The following is a 23,458-nucleotide window of genomic DNA, read 5'->3' as shown; positions in this document are numbered from 1 at the left end:
AGCCACTACCCCACCCTGGCTGCTCTGTGGAGCCACTACCCCACCCTGGCTGCTCTGTGGAGCCACTACCCCACCCTGGCTGCTCCCCTAACCTGGAAACGGAGCCACACACATTATGGGGAAATAAATAATGAATACCATGTCGCTATAACTTGCATCCCAACTACTTCCTGGGCTTTCAGGAGGAATATTTGCCGATGTCTGGCAGAACAGCTGTGGACCAATCGGAGGGTTTCGGGTCCTCCTCTGCTGCAGCTGTCATCAACAACATCGGATGCTCTCCACTCCAGTGACCTGGATGTGATATCACCATCAGGCCGAATCTTCTGTATTGTTGACAGCTCAATAATATGACATAAACCGAAGATGACTGTCAACGAGGAGACTGTCTGGGGTAGAAACGAGGCATATGTCCGTTTTTAAAAAAATAAATAAAAGCCAACTATGTCCTGCACAATAGACAGCTTTGACCGGGCACATTGTCGGCTGTAGCTGGTTGTAGTGGAGGCGGATCCCAGGTGCGGAGAGCAGATCGATGTTATCGGCTCGGTGGCCGTCGTTAGCTCCTAGCTAGCTGTCAGATATCAACGAGTGACTAACCATGTTTTGAAGTATGGCACTATTTCGAACGTATTAACGTTACCGCATGTGAAGTCGTTTTTGACATAACCAGACGAATAGCTGCTAACCATCGCTGCGGTGTTATCAGGGAGGCTAACTCCTCAGTTCAGCCCAAAAGCACGGGCTTCTCCCCTAACATCCAGTTCTTCTGTTTCGGGAAGCGGTTCCTTCGACATCTTTGTGAGGATCCAGCGGACACAGCGATGGCACTAGAGGCGTTCCCTCTCCATCTCCTGGTCTGGAACAACCAGTATCTGGAACTGGACCGAGAGCTTCAGAAAAATGAGGTCCATTTCAATGGCATTTTCATTACATTTTTGCAGTGTTTCTTACTCCTGGATGAACCACCTGGTCAAAGTGCCCCTGAGGTGTCTGACTGCATTAAGTGAAGGACTCTTGGTTGGTGTTTTCTTCTGCAGAAGGATGTGGAGCGCTTGGATCCTCGAGGGCGCACCCCGCTGGAGCTGGCGGTGTGTCTGGGCCACCTCGAGTCAGCCCGGGTCCTGCTGAGGTACACAGCCGACCCCACACACTGCAACGCACAAAGCTGGACCAGTGAGTACCTGCCGGTTCCTGCCTTCTATCTCCTATCATGGCCTGGTCCATTGTATTACAAACCCTGCTAATTTTCTCCTGAAACTTGTTTCAGTTCTGCAGGAGGCTGTGAGCACCGGCGACCCAGAGCTGGTTCAGCTGGTTCTTCAGTACAGAGACTTCAAACGGGCCACAGAGAGACTGGCCGGCATCCCGGAGCTGCTCAGCAAACTGAGACAGGTACGACTCAGAGGAGAGGTCAGCATTAACCATGAGGGAGATGGAGAACTGCAGGTTTGTATATGTGTATTTGTATGTGTACGTGTGGTTTGTCATATTTTCAGTCCAGTAATCAAAATGAACTGCATAGCATGTGCCTAAATTATGTTTATATCTTTTTTCCTTTGCAATCGTGTACAGGCCCGGGACTTCTATGTGGAGATGAAGTGGGAGTTCACCAGTTGGGGTGAGGTCATTCTTCCTCTAGTTGTAGTATATCATAGGGTAATATAGTATCAGTGGGTATATCAGAGGGTTTCTTCCAAATGATAATCCCTTTTTTGTGTATCCTTCTGTCAATACAAATTAATTGGCAATTTCAATCCTTGGTTGTTTCAACTGCACTTCTGGCTCCTCCACAATCCCATATCTAATGCACTCTCTTAATCCATACCTTCTTCTTCATGACTCCTGATAACCTCATCTTGCTGTCTCCTCTCTGTCTCCCTCCTCTCTCCACCCTTTCTCCCTCCCCTCCCCACCTGTGTCCCTCTCCAACTGTCTTCCTCTCCACCTGTCTCCTTCTCTCCACCTGTCTCCCTCTCAGTGCCTCTGGTGTCCAAGGTGTGTCCCAGCGACGTGTACCGCGTGTGGAAGAGCGGCTCGTGTCTGCGCGTTGACACCACCCTGCTGGGCTTCGAGCACATGACATGGCTCAAAGGCCGCCGAAGCTACATCTTCAAGGGCGGAGGTACGGCTCTGGGCCTGGAGAACCTCTGGGAATCAGAGCATCTGGGTACATACCTCTCAGAAGGAGACGGTTCGGTCTGCTGTCTGCGTAGCTCGTCGTGGCTTCATTTGAACAGTTCTCGGTTATTCAACTGGTGTTCTTAATTTAACGAGTGAAGTGTATTTAATGAGAGCCCTCAGTGGTCTGCCTCTCTACTCCCATCTAGTGGAAAATCGGAATGGAAGCAACACTCCAATGTTCCTCGTCAATGTTCAAACTGAGGGGTGTCCAATAAGACAAGATTCCAAAGTCTGTATAATTTTGTAATATTACGGCGTGTGTTGAGGCATACAACATATTTCCAATGCACTATTCCTCCTATACTTTAATAATTTAGGGAAATATATTCCCAATGCATTTATCCAACAATACCAACGCCATCTTATCCTCCAGATGTGCCTGATAAGGCTCTCAGACAGTCCGTACTCTAATGCCTCTGCCCGGTGTGTCCGCAGACGACGGGGCGGTGGTGATGGAGGTGGACCACGAGAAGCAGGTGGTGTACACGGAGCCGCTGGTGCTGTCCCCGCGAGACGCGCCCTCCCTGCTAGCCGCCATGCAGCCGTCGCAGGAGAACACGGCGCAGAGGCTGACCGCCCCTATCGTCTCCACGCACCTCAACACCCGCAACGTGGCTTTCGAGAGGTCAGGCCCCCCACGGGGAACGGCCGGAATACACTGTTCAGTTAGTTTAATAGCTCTTCTCTTACAGTGCTTATATAGGTAGATGGATAGACAGACAGACGTACACATATATCTGGCTGTTACACACGACAATTCAACTATTAAACATTACTAAAAGGGTCTAACATTGGAGATCACCACTCATATATAAACAGGTATGTATATTTATATTTGTTACACGGCTCTTCTCAATGTTGTGGAATGCTCCGTTCACTTGCATGGGCCTTCACAACTTCCGGCAGTTAATTATTTTTGGATAATTCACAGTTGCTAAGCATATAATGACCACTGTCAAGAAAAGTGAATTTTTTGCCTCTGGTTCACGACGTTGACGTCTTTGGCGAACCATTTCTCTGCTGATCAACACTACGAATTATAATTGTAAAAAGACACACCTTGTGAAGTAATTTTTTAGTTTTAGCAAGTAGTCGTGTAATAAGCGGGATAATGTATAGAATGTCATTGGTCATTATTGAAAATAAGCCCCTTCAGGGCGAACCTTCGCGTTGGTGTCCTGTTCGCCCTGTCGGGGCTTATTTTACTGATAATGACCGGCGTTCTATGCATTATCCCTTACATATTATATAACCTATCATGTATATGCTGGGTTCGCTGCTCATTGATTGGAGGACATATTGAGTACAGAATTTGATATTGGTTATCATGAGGCTGGGTCCTGACCTTTTTCTGTCCTCCAGGAACAAGTCGGGGATCTGGGGCTGGCGCTCAGAGAAGAGCGAGGTGGTCAGCGGCTACGAGGCCAAGGTGAGCAGCCCTCTGGTCCCTGGGACACACTGAGGCCCATAGCTCCATGCTGAGGGCCCCAGCTCTGAGCTGAGGGCCCCAGCTCCGAGCTGAGGCCCACAGCTCCACGCTGAGGTCCACAGCTCTACGCTGAGGCCCCCAGCTCCACATAGAGACCCGCAGCTCTGAGGACGGCTCCAACCCCCCCGTCCCCGTCCCTGTTACCATGGTCCCCGGTCACGCCCCTGCCCTCTGCCTGCAGGTGTACAGTGCCACCAACGTGGAGCTGGTGACACGCTCGCGGACGGAGCACCTGTCTGACCAGGACAAGTCCAAGAGTAAAGGTACACACACACACCAGTGGAGGCTTCTCCAGTGAGGAGAAGGAGGAAGATCCTCCTTAACATTTTTGAGTATAAAAAATGTAGATTGTTCAGACTACATTAATGAATTAATGCCCTTAAATAGGACTACTTTAATGCCTTTGTATATGTTATGTTCGTTTCCCTGGGTCAAGGAACATTAGCACCCTCTATCGCCTATTGACAATTACTTCAGGGAGGACGTTCCTCCCTCAGTCTCCATTGACTCCCATTCATTTCCCGGAAAGTGTTGGCGGCCGGTGAATAACATGGGGTTCAATGGGAAAGAGGAGGAAAGTCCTCCTCTGAGTGGGTGTGACTAGCTAAGGGATCTGGATCTCGCCTACGTCTATTCACGAATAGGCTGAAGCCCTGGTTGCGCTATGAACGAATAAGCAGGAGTCCTGGCTGTGGAGCAGCCCGGAGGGAGGGGTTATCCCCTCAGGTCTATGGTACGAGAACCAACAAACCCGCTCAGTCGAATGCCTCGTTTCCACCTAGCGGTTCGCTCCTGGTGGTTGCGGTACAGTGCGGCTCTGTTCGCTTATATTGACGTTTCCGTAGCCCTCGGCCGGTCGGCGGAGCCCGCAGACGGGCAGGGCTGCCCTCCGCCGCAGGGAGGGGTTGCGTAGCCAGCGAGGAGGGTTGATCTATAAATAAAGTCCCTCAATCTTAATTGGCTTAACACCATGACCAACATTCTGAAACATCCATTAACATCCACATTTGCCTCAAACAATGTAGGCTCACAGCCCATGTGAACAGTTGTGAAATAATGTTCTTATTCTTTCAATTGTTTGTTACTCTGACCGTTCTGTTTGATATTGTGGAAAGGATGTTAGTGAATGATTCAGAGCATGATGCATTTTAAATGCCGTCACTTTTGGTATTGTGTCTTTATTTTCTCTTAAAACAATTGTAGCTGAAAGTAAACATAGCCAAATTACAACCAATAGCTTGAGTCATTGAGAGCAAAAATGGGCCCAATGATAGTCCTTGACTATTTAATTTAGTTTTACAAATCAAGAGTAGGCCTGATTTGACTAATTGGCTTCGCATCCTTTCCTTCTGCCATTGTAGTCCAATACATGCCACCCACCAGCTTTCAAAGGACAATGCTTCCACTGGTGGATTTGTGTCAATTCACATAATTATCCCATCCTGCTATTTTATAGTTCAGAAAAAAACACCCTGAAACATCTTGTGTCACATAGTTATGCCACAATAGGCTACTATTGGTGCAAGCAAGCCAATGGCAGCCAAGCACGCAGTCCTTCCTCCCTCACTTTAAAAACTGACACACACACACACACACACACACACACACACACACACACACACACACACACACACACACACACACACACACACACACACACACACACACACACAGTTGTTTGTAGTGTTGTTCTTTGCTCCCAGGGTCCAAGACCCCCCTGCAGTCCTTCCTGGGGATCGCTGAACAGCACACAGCGCACAACGGGGTAAGGACCCGCACCACCGCTACACAACGCTACACTACCGCTAAGCAACACTGAGCCTGTACATACACTGTGTCCCCGTCACCGCTACACAACACTGAGCCTGGACACACACTGTGTCCCTACCACCGCTATGCACCACTGAGCCTGGACACACACTGTGTTCCCACCACCCCTACACAACACTGAGCCTGTACACATACTGTGTTTGTGCGAGGCACGTGAATAAATTGTGGTGTGTGTGTGTGTGTGTGTGTATGTCTGTGTGTCTCCTTCAGGGTAACGTGTCGCAGTGTGCCAGCCCCCACAACCCTACGGCCATCTCGGCGGAGGAGTACTTCGACTCAGAGTTCGCCCTGAACGGCCGCGACATCGGCCGCCCCGTGGAGCTCACCAGCAAAGTCCAGAGGTACGCTGTCTGTCGGCATGGCAACGCAGTCCAGTGGTACCCCTGTCTGTTGGCATGGCAACGCAGAAGGACGCGGACTGCCCCCCCCCCAGGTTCAAGGCAATAACCCCCCCCAAGGTTCAAGGCAATAACCCCCCCAGGTTCAAGGCAATAACCCCCCCCCCAGGGTTCAAGGCAATAACCCCCCCCCCCCCCCCCCCAGGTTCAAGAAGGCAATAACCCGGTCTCCCCCCCCAGGTTCAAGGCAATAACCCGGTCTCCCCCTCCCAGGTTCAAGGCAATAACCCGGTCTCCCCCAGGTTCAAGGCAATGCCCCCCCCCAGGTTCAAGGCAATGCCCCCCCCCCAGGTTCAAGGCAATAACCCGGTCTCCCCCTCCCAGGTTCAAGTCAATAACCCCCCCAAGGTTCAAGGCCACCCTGTGTGATAAACCCGGTCTCCCCATCCCCCCCAGGTTCAAGGCCACCCTGTGGCTGAGCGAGGCCCACCCCCTGTCGCTGGCCGAGCAGGTGACGCCCATCATCGACCTCATGGCCATCTCCAATGCCCACTTCGCCAAGCTGAGGGACTTCATCACCCTGAGGCTACCCCCCGGCTTCCCCGTCAAGATTGGTGTGTGTGTGTGTGTGTTTGGGTTTGGGTTTGGTGGTTGGGGGTCTCTCCACTGAGGCCCTATGTGTGTGTTTGTAGTGGTTGAGGTGGTTCAGAGGAGACCCCCGTGTTGTGGTAGTGGGGGGTTGTGTCTGTGGTGGTAGTATTGGTTGAGGTGGTTCTTCGGTGTGCTCCTCAGAGATCCCGCTGTTCCATGTGCTCAACGCCCGGGTGACCTTCAGTAACCTCTGCGGCTGCGACGAGCCGGTCCACAACATCACGGTGACCCCCCCCGAGGAGGGGGCAGCCGAGGCCGGTGAGCGCTCACTCGCTCGCTCACTCACTCACTCAATCACTCAATCTTGATTGGTCTGGTGTTTGACCTCCCATATCCTCTTTCCACCTATTTATACACAATTACACATACTATTAAAATAGATAAAGTCATCATCATGATGGTGATGGTTCATGTCTCCTGCTGTCCTCCGTTGGGCTCAGGGGAGCCCGACGGGGGGGTCAGCTGTGAGGTGGACCCGTCGGTGTTCGAGCCCCCGGCCGACTACGCCACACTGGGCCCCGGCCGCAGCGAGCCCATGCGCGACGACGACGACAACCTGCTGCAGTTCGCCATTCAGCAGAGCCTCCTGGACGCCGGCACGGAGAGCGACCAGGTACCCCCCTGATTACCCCCCATAACACCAGGTCAGACCCCCCTGATGAGACCATCCAGCAGAGCCTCCTGGACGCCGGTACGGAGAGCGACCAGATCCCCCCTATGACCCCCTAAGGACCTCCCCATGACCCCCCCATGACCCCTAATGACACCAGACCCCCTGAACCCCCTAATGAAACCAGGTCTGACCCCCCTAATGATACCAGGTCTGAACCCCCTAATGACACCAGGTCTGAACCCCCCAATGACACCAGGTCTGACCCCCCTAATGAAACCAGGTCTGACCCCCTGATGAAACCAGGTCTGAACCCCCTAATGACACCAGGTCTGACCCCCTAATGAAGCCAGGTCTGAACCCCCTAATGAAACCAGGTCCGACCCCCTAATGAAACTAGGACTGAACCCCCTAATGAAGCCAGGTCTGAACCCCCTAATGAAACCAGGTCCTAACCCCCTAATGAAACAAGGTCTGACCCCCTAATGAAACCAGATCTGACCCCCTAATGAAACCAGATCTGACCCCCCCTAATGAAACCAGGTCTGAGCTCGGGGTCTCAGCTATGATGAACATAGTTAAAGCCCCGCTGTCCATCTTGGTGAATTAGTATTGCATTGAACTTCTGCAACTGCAGTGTGTGTTGATGTGTTTTGCCCTGACCAGTGATTCAAAGGTTCATGTGAGCATCAGCTTTCCCCTCCTAAACTGTCCTGCCTACTAATGTGTGTGTGTGTGTGTGTGTGTGTGTGTGTGTCCTCTCCAGGTGACCATCTGGGAGGCCTTGACAAACACCCGCCCGGTGCCCCCATCTCCCCTTTATGAGGATGACTGTCAGCTGGAGAGGTACTGTACTATTTCTGAAAGGAGAGAAAAGTAGCTCTAAAGGCCAGTTCAGACCAAAGATTTGCGACGCAACTGCTTGCAACTTACAACTCCTTGCGACTCCTTGTGAGGAGACGGGCTGAGACGTTCTAAAAACTGGGCAGTTTACACTGCTGCACCGGGGGGCGACGTAAACTGGTTTCCCTAGCAACTGTGAACGCTCTGGCACAGCCGAGAGCCGCAACAGCGTCACGCTAAAAAGTAGCCTAACTGCGATTTGTTTTGTACTACTGTAGGCGTTTTTACACTGCCAAGTATGCCGTCTTATGTGCTCCCTTTTCGCGGCACAGTCGGCGCGTTTACACTGCCCGAGGTAAATTGCCTGGGGGGGGGGGCCTTCTCCAGTGAACCAAGAAAGCCTGCGCCGTGACGAACGGGGATTTTAGCCCCTCGGTTTTATAGCCTACAGGAAACTTGAGATAAGACGGTGAAATCGCGGGGCGTGCCAAGCCGCGACCGATCCAGCTTGGCAATGTAAAAAAAGGCCTAATTAAAAGGAGAAGACGGCGAGTTAGAAAGCCGAGCATATGGAGCCGCAGTTGGGTAGGCCTACTTCAGCGGCAGAAACAGGGTGCCTACGCCAATCTTTGTAGAGAGCCTTCTATGGGCCAAAAATATTTTTGAGAATATGTGTGTGTAAAGGGGCACCTCTGGGCTATATTCTCGCCTTTCTCCTTTGTAAAGCGCATTGTATTGCTTTTGGGCCGATACTGCGCCCATTCCTTGATTCGCCCTAGCACAGTACTCCAAACAATTAATTTTGTTCCTGTTGAGTTTAAATCCAACTCTAACGAATAAATGGTCCAGTTTTAATTTTCATAGAATATTCATACATTCCCAGGGCATGTTAAATTAGTGCATGCCCCGCCATTAATTACACACTTGTAAAATTTAGCTGTCAATTGATGGAATGGGGTATTTCATACATCATCACAACCAAAATTTGGAATTAATCAAAGAAATTTCAGATAAATAATACTGAAATGGCTATTTCTTTTTGCTACTACATTTTAACGAAATATTTATGATCCCCCAATGTTGACCTGAAGTTGATTGGTAGACTGTCGGAATGGCAGTAGGCCTACTAAAAGGTGTCGGAATGGGGGCATGTTGGAATGGCTGCATGTAACCATAACAACGGTTATAGCTAACGTGTACTGTGGACAGTACGGGACCGGGACGGAGTAAAGGGCTTTTTATGGTTCCACGTTCCCGCAACGCAAGAGGTTTACGGACCGCTTACGTCCTTACGGACCCTCCTTGCGTCAAAAGCATTGGCCGGAATATGTGCCTCCCAAACATCGTAACCTTCTGTCGAGGAGACGCAGCAGCAAGGGCTGTGATTTGCCCGCTAACTAAAACCAGACGTAGAACCATAAACGTTCACAACTGCTTTGGAGCGTCTGCGTGATCATTGCGTTGCGGGAACATGGGACCATAAAAAAGTCTTAAGGCCGTGACATACAAGTTGTTCTGTGCTGTGTCCTGATTGGCTGAGGAGAAATAGCTACGTTGTTGCGTTCTAAAACTGGACCTGGCGATTTGACATGTTCAATCTCTGCTCTGGCGACTCGTTGCGACTCCTTGCAACGGCATCAGCCGCGCTGCAACGACCAGTTCACATTGCTGAAACTTTTCCCCTGCGACGTTTCAAAACAGTCTCGTTGCGAGGCAAATCTTTGGTCAGAACTGGGCTTAATGCAGTAAACGGTGGTTTACCTAATGGTGGTATATGCAGTGTTTGTATTCTTTGGCGTAACTTTCTAACTTTGGCGTTCACAGAGGTTAGCTCCTACTCCTTGACTTGCGCAAGTGTTTTGGAGTTTGCGCAACCAAACCCGTGCAAGGAAAGTTCACATTTATGTAGCTGCGATAACTATGGTCTTGTTAGACAGGCAGGATCAACCACTGTTCATGGGCTTCTAATGAGGCCGTTCATTAGCCATGAAGCCTCCGCTTAATTCACCGCAGTCAATTCTCTATTGGATAAAGATAATTTGTCACTTGGAAAGTGCTGTTGCCTATTTGGGTGTTTTGTACTAATAATAATAATAATACTAATAATAATAACAATAATGGATTGAATTCATATAGGGCTTTTCTAGACACTCAAAGACACTCGACAGTGAAGAGGGGATCTCACTAACCACCACCAGTGTGTAGCACCCACTTGGGTGATGCACGGCAGCCAAATTGCGCCAGAACGCTCACCACACACCATCTTGAGGTGGAGAGTGAGGGAATTAATGAGTCAGTCAATTATATAGGAGGATGATTAGTGGGCCAGATTGAATGAGCCTGGTGGTAATGGAGCTGTTTCTCTTTATTTCTGTAACCAGTCCAATATGAAGCTAATTGGTGTGAATGCTGAAAGAAACATCATTCAAACATTAAAACGTTCAGCTCCGTTAGTACTATTATACTATTCTTTTCTGTATTCATATTATTCATAATTCCAAGGATATTCAATGTTTTTCACCCAAAATTCCCCCATTCATTCCCATTGGAAAATTCCAAAAACGCTGATTCATGCTTCATCCTCTTCAACACATCATAACTTGGTCAAATTTCACCCGTTTACCATCGTTCAAACAATTAAACAGATCTATGTGGTGATTAACATAATTTACAGACGGAGGCGCGGTTGGCTATCAGTGACGTCGCAGACGAAACTGTGCGCTATCACCACGTCGTGTCGGCGCTGGTGAGATCCACTGCGAACCGGGCGGCGAGTTTCATAGTAAATCCCCCGAACCAGGGCAAATACAGAGACCTCAAAGCCTTCCTGTTGAAGACTTTTGAGCTGTCACAGTCAGAGCGGGCCAAACGGTTGTTGACTATTCGAGGCCTCGGGGACAGCATACCCTCCGAGCATATGGAGATGAGGCTCAACCTGCTGGGTACGGAGGAGCCTAACTTCCTCTTCATGAAGCTGTTCCTCCAACACATGCCACCACAGGTCCGGACGGCGCTCGCGGGCAAAAGGATTACCGACCCACGCACGTTGGCAGAAGAAGTCGACCGGTATTTCCTGGATGCTCAGAGTTTCGTACCCGAGGTGCTAGCCCAAACAAGCAGTGTCAACCACCGGACAATGACAGGCTAGCCAACAGAACTCCGGTAGCCGCCGAAGGCCGCGCCAGCACAGGAATTTGCACATGCGTTTCGGCACAAAAGCATAGAGGTGCCGGTCCCCCTGCAACTTCAAACCAACGTTAAACGCCAAGGCTTGCGCTCATTAGTGGCCGTGAGTGCAGCCACGTCAACCCGGCTATTGTCCATCAGGGACACACTCTCCGGACGCGAGTTTCTTTTTGACACCGACGCGTCCTGCCGGCTACAGTGGAGGACACCGCGCCTGGCGGCCACGGCCCGCAGTTGAAGTTCGCTAACCACACCCCCATCCGACCGTATGGCACAAAGACTGCAGACCCGTGCTTTGGAGACCAGCGATTCAAGTGGGATTTTGTCACGGCCGACATCTCCTTTCCCCTCCTCGGCGCGGATTTCCTTTGTGCGCACTATCTGCTGGTGGGCGTCATAAACAACCGCCTGGTGGACGCACAGACTTTTTCCTTGTTTCCATGTGCCCGTGGTGAGGCAGCATACGGCGGGCTCTCCAGCTCCCTCAGAGGGGGACGAATATCAACGCTTTTCAGGTTGTTCCCCGGTTTAACCCGACCTACCTTTTCCGCGGTCATGGCAAAACATGGAGTAGAGCATCATATAGACACTAAGGGCCCAGGGAGCGCAAATACAGTGCTTTCGACAGGGAACTCCTTGGACTCCGGCTGGCGATCCGCCACTTCCTTTCCTCCTGGAAGGCCGAGAGTTTGCGGCTTTCGTGGACCACAAGCCACTAACATTCTGCATGTCCAAGGTGGCGGAACCGTGGTCCGCCCACCAGCAGCGCCAGCTTTCGTACATCTCCGAGTACACCACAGACATCTGACCCATGCTGGCAAGTCCAACGTGGTTGAAGACTGCCTCTCCAGGACAGTCATTGGAGCCGTCCAACTGGGCCTGGATAACGTCCGTATGAGCGCAGACCAGGCCTCCGACCTCGCAGTCCAGACCCTAAGGAATTTGGATACGGGTTTGCGCCTGGAGGAAGTTGCGGTTGGCATCTCAGATGTGAAGCGCAACGTCTCGACAGGCCAATCTCGACCGCTGGTCCCGTTTTTGAGGCGTTACATGGCCTTTCCCACCCCGGCAGGAAGCCGTTGGTACAATGGGTTTCCCAGAGGTTTGTGTGGCAGGGGCTTAGAAGGGACGTCAGTGCTTGGGTCAGCTCATGTGTTGACTGTCAACGGTCCAAGATGCACCGCCATATTAAGGACCCCTTAATATGGAGTTTACTGTTCTCGAGAGGAGGTTCGACCATGTCAACGTCGACCTTGTTGGACCGCTTCCCTCCTCTCACGGGTTTACCTACCTCTTCACCATGGTCGACAGGACGACCCGCTGGACTGAAGCGGTTCCCCTCTCCTCGACGCCGGCTTCCGACGTCGAGGAGCTTTGGGACTCCTTCAGACCTCTCCTCAGACGGGGCCCAAAGTTCACCTCGGAACTTTGGAACGCGGTGGCTGAAGGGTTGGGGGTCAAGCTGCACCGCACTACCGCCTATCACCCCCAGGCTAACGGCTTGTGCGAACTTTTCCACCGTTCCATGAAGGCGGCCCTACGAGCCAGCTTGAAGGACGGCAACTGGGTGGATAGGCTGCCATGGGTAATGCTCGGCCTCAGGTGCGCCCCTGAGGAGGACCTACAGTCCTCATCGGCGGAGCTGGTCTACAGGCAGGCCCTACGAGTGCCGGGGGATTTTATTCCTAACGCCTCGGTTCCCTTGTCGGCGGCCGGTCAACGTACCTCCCTCCTGGAGACCGCCAAGGTTTTCGCGCCCGTTCCCACGTTGCAACACGGCACTCCCGCTTTTCGCAGGTGTGCATGGTGGGCTATGTTTTCATTCGCAACGACGCACACCGTGATCCCCTACGCCCTCCTTACAATGGCCAGTTCAGGATTTTACGCCACGGCAACAAGTGCCTGGTGGTAGACGTGCCTAGACGTCGGGGTAGACCTGAGACCATTTCCTGGGATAGGATTAAGCCGGATGTTTCCAGGCCGATGGAGGTAGCGCAACCCCCACGTCGGGGCCGTCCGCCTGCTCCGCACCCCCCGCTTACCGTTGAGACTCCCTCGACCTCGTTGACCCCCGGGACCTCCGAGTTGGTGGACGACACCGACCTGCCTGCTGCTTCCTCCGCCTCGACCCCTGTCATCCGTCGCCCCTTCCCGTCACAAGGACTTTGAATATGGGTGAATTCTGGGGGGGCTTGTGTGGTGATTAACATAATTCACCCACGGAACTATGGGTGGGGGGGATGTGTTTAGCACGGACGCTTTAGGCAGACCGAACAACCATCTCAGTTGAGTCCTCATTGACTTTCGACCGTGCTGGTTTAAGTGGTGTTTAATAAAAACTCAGTTCTGGATACTCCGCCTCCGACTCCCGTCTCTCGGCACTACATCTACACATTTGTATCTTCAATAATGTTTCAAAAGAATTTCGATATAATTTATACTTTATTCATAATCACAGTTTTAGTTTCATTACGGATTCGTTTTCAGTTGGTCTCACGCTAACCGTTTGCCTCAGCTGTTGCTCGTTGAGCTATCAGTAGCCAACACCACTCTGGAGTCTGGTTAAAGTCACCGTGGGGGAGGGTAGTATAGTCGTTAGCGTTAGCGTTGACGTTAGTGTAGCGCTGACATTAGCGTTATTGCTGACGTTAGCGTCATCGATGACGTTAGCGGTGAGACTTCAAAACCCTTCATCCTACAGACTTCATTGTACTATCAAAATGTTCAGCAGATTTCTTAGATTCAGTGTATTGATTCAACATTCAGCTTCAGCAGTGTAGCGGAGCATTTCAGCAGCAGCAGACGTTAGAAGTATGACTTCAAAACCCTTCAACTCATTCATACTTCATTCTACAGACTTCATTCTACCTTCAAAATGTTAAGCAGATTTCCTAGATTCAGTGTAATGATTCTTTAACATTCAGCTTCTGCAGTGTAGCGGAGCATTTCAGCGTCAGCATTCACACCGCAATACCTTCAGGGATGGCAATTCTAGTTAGCCTATAAATATAATGCCACTGCTCTGCCACTTTCCTGCTGGCCAGGGGACATGCCATTTATCATAAATATAAACGTCACATAAGGGCATTAAATCATAACAGGTTGGGCCTTTTGAACTGTATGTGTGTACAGTGTATATATGTGTAGGATACATATGTTGGTTCAAATTCCTGAATTTCAAAACTACACAATTAAAATAATTATTGCTGGATAAGATGCACATAATGAAACAAATCAAAAATGTCCTTTTTTGATTTACTGGAAGGGACTACATATGCATACATTCATACTTACTGCATTTTTTTCTTTCTTCTTAATTTGTTACGTCATTTCATTTTTTTATTTTATAAATCAATTGTGTTGATTTCCCGATTTCCCCCCGGGTTTTTTCTCTCTCTCTCTCTCTCAGGGCGATCCAGGAGTCCCTCTCCATCGCACTGCCGGGGGCGGAGCCGGGTGGGGCGGCCGATGACCATAGCCTGTCCTCCTCCTCGGCCTCGCCCGCCGACCTGGCCGCTGTGGCCCCGCCCTCCTACAGCACGTTGGCCCCGCCCTGTCAGGCCACGCCCCAGCCGCCCCCCGCCGGGCTACCCCTCCACAGCTTCGAGGAGCAGCTGAGGATCGCCATGGAGCTGTCATGCCGCGAGCAGGTGGAGATCGACAGGTGAATCCTCCTCCGTCACGTACACCGAGAGCAGCTTGTCTCCTAACGGCCCGTCTTTTTCTCCCTAACGGCCCGTCTCTCTCCCCCTAACGGCCCGTCTCTCTCCCCCTAACGGCCCGTCTCTCTCCCCCTAACGGCCCGTCTCTCTCCCCCTAACGGCCCGTCTCTCTCCCCCTAACGGCCCGTCTCTCTCCCCCTAACGGCCCGTCTCTCTCTCCCTAACGGCCCGTCTCTCTCTCCCTAACGGGCCGTCTCTCTCCTACGATTTGTCTCTCTCCTACGATTTGTCTCTCTCCTAACGTCTTGTCTCTCCTAATGTCTTGTCTCTCCTAACGGCTCGTCTCTCCTAACAGCTCGTCTCTCCTAACGGCTCGTCTCTCTTAACGGCTCATCTCTCTACTAACGGCTGGTCAGGGCTGTACAGTGCGACAGTTTTGATCGCATTTGCTATTAAAATATATAACGTGCGAAGATAAATACAAGTCCACTCGCACCGGTGCGAAAGGGTGAGAAGGACCTGTGGCGAAAAGCAATACGCCTTTCTGTACGGCTTTCAATGGCACTGCTAAGCGCGAGTGTGTGGGAACATGATGGGAGCGATGCATGCAGGGAAATGTATTTTGAATTATAGGCTCGCCAGTTCCACTCAACTACTAAAAAACTACATTTCCCGAACGTTGAGGAGGGGCTTTGTAACGGTCGCGGGAAATTCACTTTTTAAACAAAACAGAAAAATGAAAAGGTATTTCTCTGTATTCAGAAGTTCTTCTTCATCAAATAAAGATAGAAACTTTGAAAAAAATCCACGTATGGAAGAGATTGACTCGGCGACCACAAGCAGGGAACCGGCACCTTCAGACGAAGCCGACTCCACCCATGACCCCGTCTCGGCCAACGGGAAAACGTACAGGTTTAACCCCCAGTGGTTAAAAACGATAGTTATGTTATTATAACTCTAGTTCTATGATTGTAGGCGTAGCCGTCTAGGCTTCGCCTTATGGGCTTGTCCCGTGCGTGCGCCGAAAAATTCAAACTATGCACCTATCAGCGTGGGCACCGCCCACATTTCCCACGGTATCGTGTCTATATAACGCAGTGTATACCGTCGCTCATCCTCCACGCTTTTCTTTCAGCATTTGGAGGGTACAGCAGGTGGGAAACTAGACGGCTACGCCTACAATCATAGAACTAGAGTTATAATAACATAACTATCGTTCTATTTCATGTAGGCTACGACGTCTAGGCTTCGCCTTATGGGCTAAGGTGAAGCTGCGAGCGGAGCCCGATCAATGTACTCCTGCTGGACCCCAGTCAAAACGACCTAAGTCACCAGAGCACATTAAGACTCAAAAAGCCAAGGAAGTGTAAAACACAACAGCTTGATAAAAAACTAATTCCTCCTAGATCAAGCAAGGCAATGATCAAGGGAGAAAAAAGTGAGTCTGTAAAGACTCCGGCTCTAATCCGTGCTTCATGGAACCCATGAAAAGGAAAAGAAAAACCAGAGCAACACGGTTTCCATTAGGTCCGCTACCACCGGGGGCGGAGCTACGGAATCCGGCTCTCCAATAATGGGACTCTCTCGGCCGTTTCTTATTTGAAGAAAACGGCGGGAGTGCCACACTGGTAAACAAAACCACCAGACAATTGGCGAGCCAATAGAAAACCCCCTGGCCTGTTTTTCATTTGAAAAAAGGTGGAAGAGTAAGACTGGTAATCAAGTCCAACTCGCCAGCCGGCGAGAGGAAATCCAACCACGCCGCTTTAAAGAACATGTCTATATTCTTAAGCCGTAAAAGGGGTCCCGGACTCCAGCACAGAGTTGCCGAGTGAGCCCCTGGACGTCTAACACGTAAAAACGGACAAAGGGGCCGGGGGAAGACCATGACGCAGCCGCGCAGATGTCTTCCACCGAAACACCCTTGAGTAGAGCCGTTGAAGCGGCCACGCTCCGTGTGGAGTGAGCTTTAACGCCCAACGGTGGCGCCAAGCCCTGCCGAGAGTAGGCTAAGCAAACACCCTCACATACCCAGCGAGAAAACCGCTGCTTAGAGAGAGCGCGGCCCCTGCTAGCGTCGCTATAACACACAAACAACTGTTGTGTGGAGCGGAACGCGGCCGAGCGATTCACGTACATAGCCAACGCCCGAACCGGGCACAGGAGATGCAACTCCGCCTCCGCCTCACTAGAATGAGGCGGGGGGTGAAAAGCCTTAAGCACAATATCCCTCGACCGAAAATAACTATTAATGTTCTTGGGGAGGAACGCAGGATTAGGTCTGAGCAACGCGAAGGAGCTGTCCTCGTTTAGCAACAAGCAACTCGGGCTGACAGACAGAGCGGTTAGCTCACCGGCCCGCTTGGCAGAAACCAAGGCCAACAAGAGCGCCGTCTTAAATGACAGGGCATCCAAAGGGGCCTGAGAAAGAGGCTCGAAAGGATCCCTGGACAATCCGCGCAACACGGTGGGGAGATCCCAGCGTGGTGTAAGCACGCGTGAAACAGGCCTAACCCGTCTAGCCCCACGCAAGAATCTCTTGACCAGTGGATGGCTGAAGATCGGTCCACCATCACAGCCTGCATGGCCAGCCGAAACGGCTGCCGCAGAGACCTTGATAGTGGAGAAGGCCAAACTTTTTTCCAATATGTTTTGCAGAAACAAAAGCACGCTTCCCACCTCGCATTGAGATGGGACAGCGTGGTTCGTCTCACACCAATTAGAAAAGGCGCACCACTTCGCCGCATAGAGGGAAGAAGTAGAAGGCGCACGAGCACTCTGAATAGTGTTGATAACCGTCTCAGGCAAACCTTTGCCCTGCAGGATCAACCTCTCAGGAGCCAAACCAACAGCTGTCCCGAGACATCGGGCGGGTGGTGCACCGTCCCGTGGGCCTGTGAAAGCGCATCCGGCCTGAACGGTACTGGCCAAGGCGCCGACCGCGAGAGCGCGGCCAGCTCTGGAAACCACAGAGCTGAACGGTTCTCCGGGGCCACTAATATCAGGGACAGTCTCTCCTGTCTGACCCGTTCCAGAAGAGGAAGGATCAGCTGGAGCGGGGGAAACGCATACAAGAGAGCCCGCGGCCAAGGTGTGTGTGCCTGCCAACGCATCTACCCCCAACGGGGGAAGATCCCGAGGGCTGAGGGAGAACCACCACCTGCAGTGCGTGTTCTCCCTGGACGCGAAGAGGTCCACCTGCGCTGTCCCGAACCTCTGCCAGATCAGTCTGACAATGTCGGGATGTAACCGCCACTCGTCTCGGCGGGGACCGCCTCGAGACATGAGGTCCGCTCCAAAGTTTTGGGCGCCCGCGATATGCAGGGCTCTCAGACTGAGGAGATACTGATGAGCCCAAAGCCAGAGCTCGACCGCCTTTCGGTGGAGAGCAGGGGAGCGGACACCCCCCTGTCTGTTGATGTACGCCGCCGCCGACACGCTGTCTGTCCTGATCAGAACGTGGCGGCCGCGCACCAGGTGAAAGAAATGCAACAGCACTTTCCTCACAGCGTCGAGCTCCAACACATTTATGTGTGCTGTAGGGGGCGTGCGCCACTCGTCTCCGACCGAGTGAGAGAGGCACGTTCCTCCCCAACCCGTCAACGAGGCGTCCGTGAAGACCACTACGTAGGACGCCACCCTGCCCAGGGGAACACCCCTGAGAAGGACGGAGGGTCCTTTCCAATATTCCAGGTCTGGCGACACCGAACGGGGAACGAGGAGCACCCTGAGCTTGTGTCGCCTGGGGTCCAACCGTTGGCGAGCAAACCACCGCTGGAGTCTGCGCATAAAAAGCAGACCCAGGGGGACCACGGGGTGGGCAGCTGCCATCAGCCCTAACAGGCGCATGGTGGACAGTGCGGTCACGTTTCTGCGAACGTGAAAACGGGAGAGCGCCGACAGGATGGCGTCTCGCCGAGGAGGCGAAAGCATCGCAGTCATGGTGGCTGAGTCTAGGCAAAGCCCCAAGTAGACTGTCTGTCGGCTGGGGAGCGGTGAGCTCTTCTCCCAGTTGATGGCAAAACCCAGGAAGGAGAGATGGTTTATCACCAACATGGTGTCCCTTCTCGCGGTCTCTTCTGAGTTGCTCAGAATAAGCAGGTCGTCTAGGTAGAAGAGAATCCTCTTTCCCTGACGCCTGAGCGGTTCCAACGCCGTCTCCACACACTTCGAGAAGGTGCGCGGAGCCAGGGAATAGCCGAACGGCAGACACTGGTACTCGTACGCCATCCCCATAAAGGCAAAGCGGAGAAACTTCCTGTGCGCCTGCCGAACAGGGACGTGGAAGTAAGCATCCTTGAGATCCAGGGATGTGAACCAATCGCCCTCTCTCACACACCGGAACAACGCTCCGACAGTGAGCATTCTGAACTTCCTCGTGGCAACGAATCTGTTGAACACGCGAAGATCCAGAATAGGTCTCTTTTCCCCTGACTTCTTGGAAACCAGGAAGTAGCGGGAATAAAACCCTAGGTGAGACTCGTAGGGGGGAACGACAGTGATGGCCCCCTTTACCAAGAGACGTGTCACCTCTGCTGCTAGAGCCGTGCTCGCAGCCGGGTCCCGTAGCGTGGTCTCCACCAACCCCATAAAGGGTGGGGGACGACGCTTGAACTGTATGGGATGGCCCCATCTCAACGTGGTGTCCAACCACGATGGCAGAACGCACCGCTCTTGCCAACATGCATAGCGGTCGGAGAGAGGGCGAGCCGACAGCTGAGGAAGACCGTCCAGGAATAACCCGTATTCCTCTGCCCCTACCGCCTCCACACTGCGTGTGAACCAAGGGGGCTTCCCATGAAAGGGAGGAGGCTCAGCGAGCGTAGGAGACGTAACAGAACTAGCCGCTGTAAAAACAACGAGCTGTCTAGACGTCGCGCTCGTGCCCGCTAAACAGGGAGCGAGCCGTCCGGCCGCAGCACCTGTGCGCGTGCGCTGTCCGCAGGCTGTAGCCACAGTGCGCGTGCGCTGTCCGCAGGCTGTAGCCACAGCGCGCGGACCAGTCTCCTCACCTATAATGTGGGGAACCAGGAGACCGGTACAAGCGGCCGTATCCACGGGCTCGTGCAACGAGTCTGATCCGTCCACGAGGCTCCAAGGGACGCCGCTTCTTAGAAGCAGGTGAACCAGAGGCCATCTGAACACGCCGTCCGACCGCCACCATACAGCCACCGGGCTGAGGGGGGGAAAGAGGCAACATGGAGGAGCGCACCACAAGCGTAGGACGCAGGTGGCCTGAGGAATATCGCTCTTTAGGTACCATGTACTGCCGTTCGGCCGAACGGTCTTTACTTTTTTCTTTAATAGGGAAAGAAAAAGTAGGAGCAAGCGTCCGGAACTTCCCGGTCCGTGGCGCTGTTGCTCTCCCCGTGCGCGGCGGCTGCTGCTGCTGCTGCACCGGGGCTGGAGTCGGAGGCGGCCCCCTGGAACGCTGGGACCGGCCTAGATCCCGCTTCCTCCCAGCCTTCTGGCGGGAGGAGCCCGTGAGAATTGCCCCGAACCGGGAACGATTCTCACGGACTGACTGCTGGTGCGCGAGCACCTCGGAGAACCTGGGACCAAATAGGCCATCCGGCGCTAGTGGACCCTGGACGAGGCTGGCCCGCTCTCGTTCCGGCACCGCAGTGTGGGAGAGCCATATGACCCTTTGAATCATGGTAGCCCACGCCATATGCCGGCCGGCCGAAACGGCTATCGGCTGGCATAGCTGGAGGATGGCGCTGGAAAAGCGGGAAACCGCCAGCCATCTCGCGGCTTCCTCCGGGCCGTAGGCCTCCCTGTCAGCCGACAAGGAGACCATGGCAGAGGAGAGCAGGGCGATGTTGTTGACCGCCGCCGCGGATTGAGAGGCACAAACGAACACCCTGTCCGTTAGGCCGACAATCTGCTTCTGGAGGCGGTCGGGGGGCAGCGGCTTTTCGTTAGGGAGCCATCCGGCGCCCGGACAGAGAAGCGCTGCCAGGGGAGGCTATCGGCCCACCCCTCCACGTTGGTGAAATCCGTGTAGGATCTTACCGGAGCCTTCAGGGTCGAAGGGTCCTCACCTGCAGCAATAAACAAGTGCTGCAAAGGCGGGAACAAGGGGCACTGGGTAACTGTAACGGGTCAATGGAGCGCTGGACACAGGTTTTGCTTTTTCCCCAAGGAAGTTCTTTTATTGCTTTCCATAAACGTATAAATCAAAGGCAATTAGACAGAACGTAAATCAAATTCGGCTTGGCGCGATCTCTGGTGGCGATCGGCTCCTTTCTCCTCCCAATCCTTCCTGGATTCCCCACCTCACTACAAGACAAAAGCAGGCACATAAATACAAACACTCCCTGATTGGCCTGAGTGCCGACACCTGCCCGCACTCAGGTCCAATCCCCCCAGCCAATCCGGTGCTCTCCCAACCTGCCCATACTCCCCCTGCAGGCCAGACGTCGCACGTCCCCCCACAGTAACCCGCCGGGAAAAAGATGGGGTGCGAAAGCACTCACCCTGCATATCGTCAGATACGGGGGCAAGAGGCGGGGCCGGCATGGGAATCCCTTTGATGGCCGCCGCCTCACCCATGATCTCCCGGAAGAGATCGGTCATCCGGCGCGGACCCTCGTGTTGTATGACGGTGGCGGTTGTAACCCGAGAGCGGGAAAAACCGGACGCCGAGTCGCCGAAGACGTCATCCAGGGAGGCGTCGATGATGCCATCGTCGATGAAAGGGCCGGCCCTGAACAGGTCGATGGCGTCAGCCAGTTCCACCGCAGGGGAAAAGAAGAGATGCCTGGAGAGGATCCCCTCTTCAGGCAGCTCCCGGCAGGCGACACAGGAGACGGGGGCCGCCATAGCAGCCGCGGCGTGGTCGGCGCCGAGGCACCGAAAGCACGCCAAGTGCCCGTCACCCGGTGCCAGGGAGGCGGGACAGGAGGCGCATAGGAGTCCTGAAAAGGACCTAGCTCCAGGAGCGCTCTCAGGTGGCCCTGAAAAGGGCCGTTTGTCCGCGGCCGCGCCCGAGCCGCTGCCACCGGCTTGGGAGATCCGTGTTGAAGTTCTCATTTTTTTCTTAATAGTAGTTCTCAATTTCTCGCTGATAAGCACAAGTGCTGAAAGAAAAGGGAGGATGAGCCTATATACACCGCGTATATATCGTGTCTATATACACCGCGTTATATAGACACGATACCGTGGGAAATGTGGGCGGTGCCCACGCTGATAGGTGCTTATTTTGAATTTTCAGCGCGCGCAAGCGCGCGCACGGGACAAGCCCATAAGGCGAAGCCTAGACGGCGTAGCCTACATGAAATAGAACGTTCAATTGGCTGGTCTACGACCAATCCAAGAAGTCTATGTTTTGTAACTATTACGTCGAGGTAGGGGAAAGGACTTCAGAGGTTAATAAATAAGTGTTTGTTAAATTTGTACATTAAATTTGTAAATTACTTAATTTTGTTGAATGTGTTCACCACTTCTGGCTGCTGATGTTTTAAATGAGGCTCTCATTGTCACTTTACTATTTAATATGTTCATTGTCACTTGACTGTTGTTGAATTTGTTCATATTGTGTTACTTTTGTATATACACGTCCTAATCTGTTCATATAGTTGTATCTGAATATTTTTTATTTTTTTTACTATAGTATGTGTGCTACCAAAATTAATTTTGTGCTACTGAATTTTTTTGCTTGCTAGCACCAGTGCTACCATTTTAAAAAGTAAGTGTACAGCCCTGCTGGTCTCCTAACAGCTGGTCTCTCTCCTTACGGCTGGTCTCTCTCCCCAGGAGGTTCAAGGAGGAGGACGAGGAGTTGGAGCGGATCCTTCAGCTCTCGCTCACGGAGAAGTGACCCGGCTCAGTTAGTCCCCAAGATTTTGGAGGCCCTGTTTTAGTTTTTTATTCGGATACGTTAATATATTATGATTAATTCCATAATTGATCTTGCATAAAGGCTGCTAGTAGGTAGTGTTTGTGTCCAGAACAAGCCGTGATGACGGGTATGTGAGTGAGCGGAGGAGTATAAAACACTAGTGTTGACGGTGGATAAGGGAAGGAAAGTTTGACTTTAGATTTCTTGTCTTTCTTTTCATATTTTGCACAACAATCCCGCTTTCCTTATTGAGTGGTAAACAATCCCTTAAACATATTATATATGAACTATCAATGGTAATGATACAAACGGAAAACAAAGTTATGATGTAATAACTGATTTAAGAATATAATATAAAAATACATATGTTTGCTGCTTTCTGTGTGAAAGAAATATTAAATAATTATGATGCCAAATTCCTCTGTCTTTATATTGGTTTAAACATAAAATTGTTCTTAAACGGGTCATAATTTCTTCATTGATCTAGTAAACATTAAATTGGCAGAAATGTAAATTTGTACACATTTGTACAGAGACTATCAACATCAAGAATACCACGAGGACAAAGTTCACCCAAGGGTACTTTCAATTTCAAAAGCAACACGGCCAAGTCGGATTTCTTTTTCTTTCAGTTCGCGCTATTCCTGAAAAGCTTGCCCAACGTTTACTCGTGTCTGGCCTCTCTGTCGGTCAGTCTCCCCTTTCTCTTCTTCTGTTCCTCCGACATTGGGTTTCTCTGTCTCTTTTTAGTCGGCTGATCTATGATGAGCAAGGTACGTTTTATTACTCTGTTTTCTGAGGCAAGCAGAAACCAGAAAACGA

At 52.0% G+C, this 23,458-nt stretch overlaps 1 protein-coding gene across 3 annotated transcripts; it reads left to right on the top strand.

Annotated features, from left to right (window-relative positions):
• Positions 1-266: 266 nt before the first annotated feature.
• ankrd13d (ankyrin repeat domain 13 family, member D) lies at positions 267-23,055 on the top strand. 3 transcript variants are annotated; one of them, XM_030368846.1, is made up of 17 exons: positions 267-518; positions 783-908; positions 1,041-1,176; positions 1,271-1,395; positions 1,576-1,621; positions 1,982-2,125; positions 2,620-2,809; positions 3,547-3,613; positions 3,855-3,936; positions 5,377-5,438; positions 5,714-5,844; positions 6,298-6,455; positions 6,634-6,750; positions 6,933-7,105; positions 7,869-7,948; positions 14,541-14,795; positions 22,552-23,055. In XM_030368846.1, exons 2-17 carry the CDS (start codon positions 825-827, stop codon positions 22,613-22,615), a joined length of 1,914 nt encoding a protein of 637 aa, XP_030224706.1. In that variant the 5' UTR covers positions 267-518; positions 783-824; the 3' UTR covers positions 22,616-23,055. The 3 variants fall into 3 exon arrangements, with proteins under 3 accessions (XP_030224706.1, XP_030224705.1, XP_030224704.1); XM_030368845.1 differs by having other exon boundaries at positions 267-611; XM_030368844.1 differs by having other exon boundaries at positions 267-908.
• The last annotated feature ends 403 nt before the right edge of the window (positions 23,056-23,458 follow it).

Source organism: Gadus morhua, chromosome 10 (genome assembly GCF_902167405.1).
Source record: "Gadus morhua chromosome 10, gadMor3.0, whole genome shotgun sequence".
Taxonomy (NCBI): domain Eukaryota; kingdom Metazoa; phylum Chordata; class Actinopteri; order Gadiformes; family Gadidae; genus Gadus; species Gadus morhua.
This window is presented reverse-complemented; position numbering and strand designations above follow the sequence as displayed.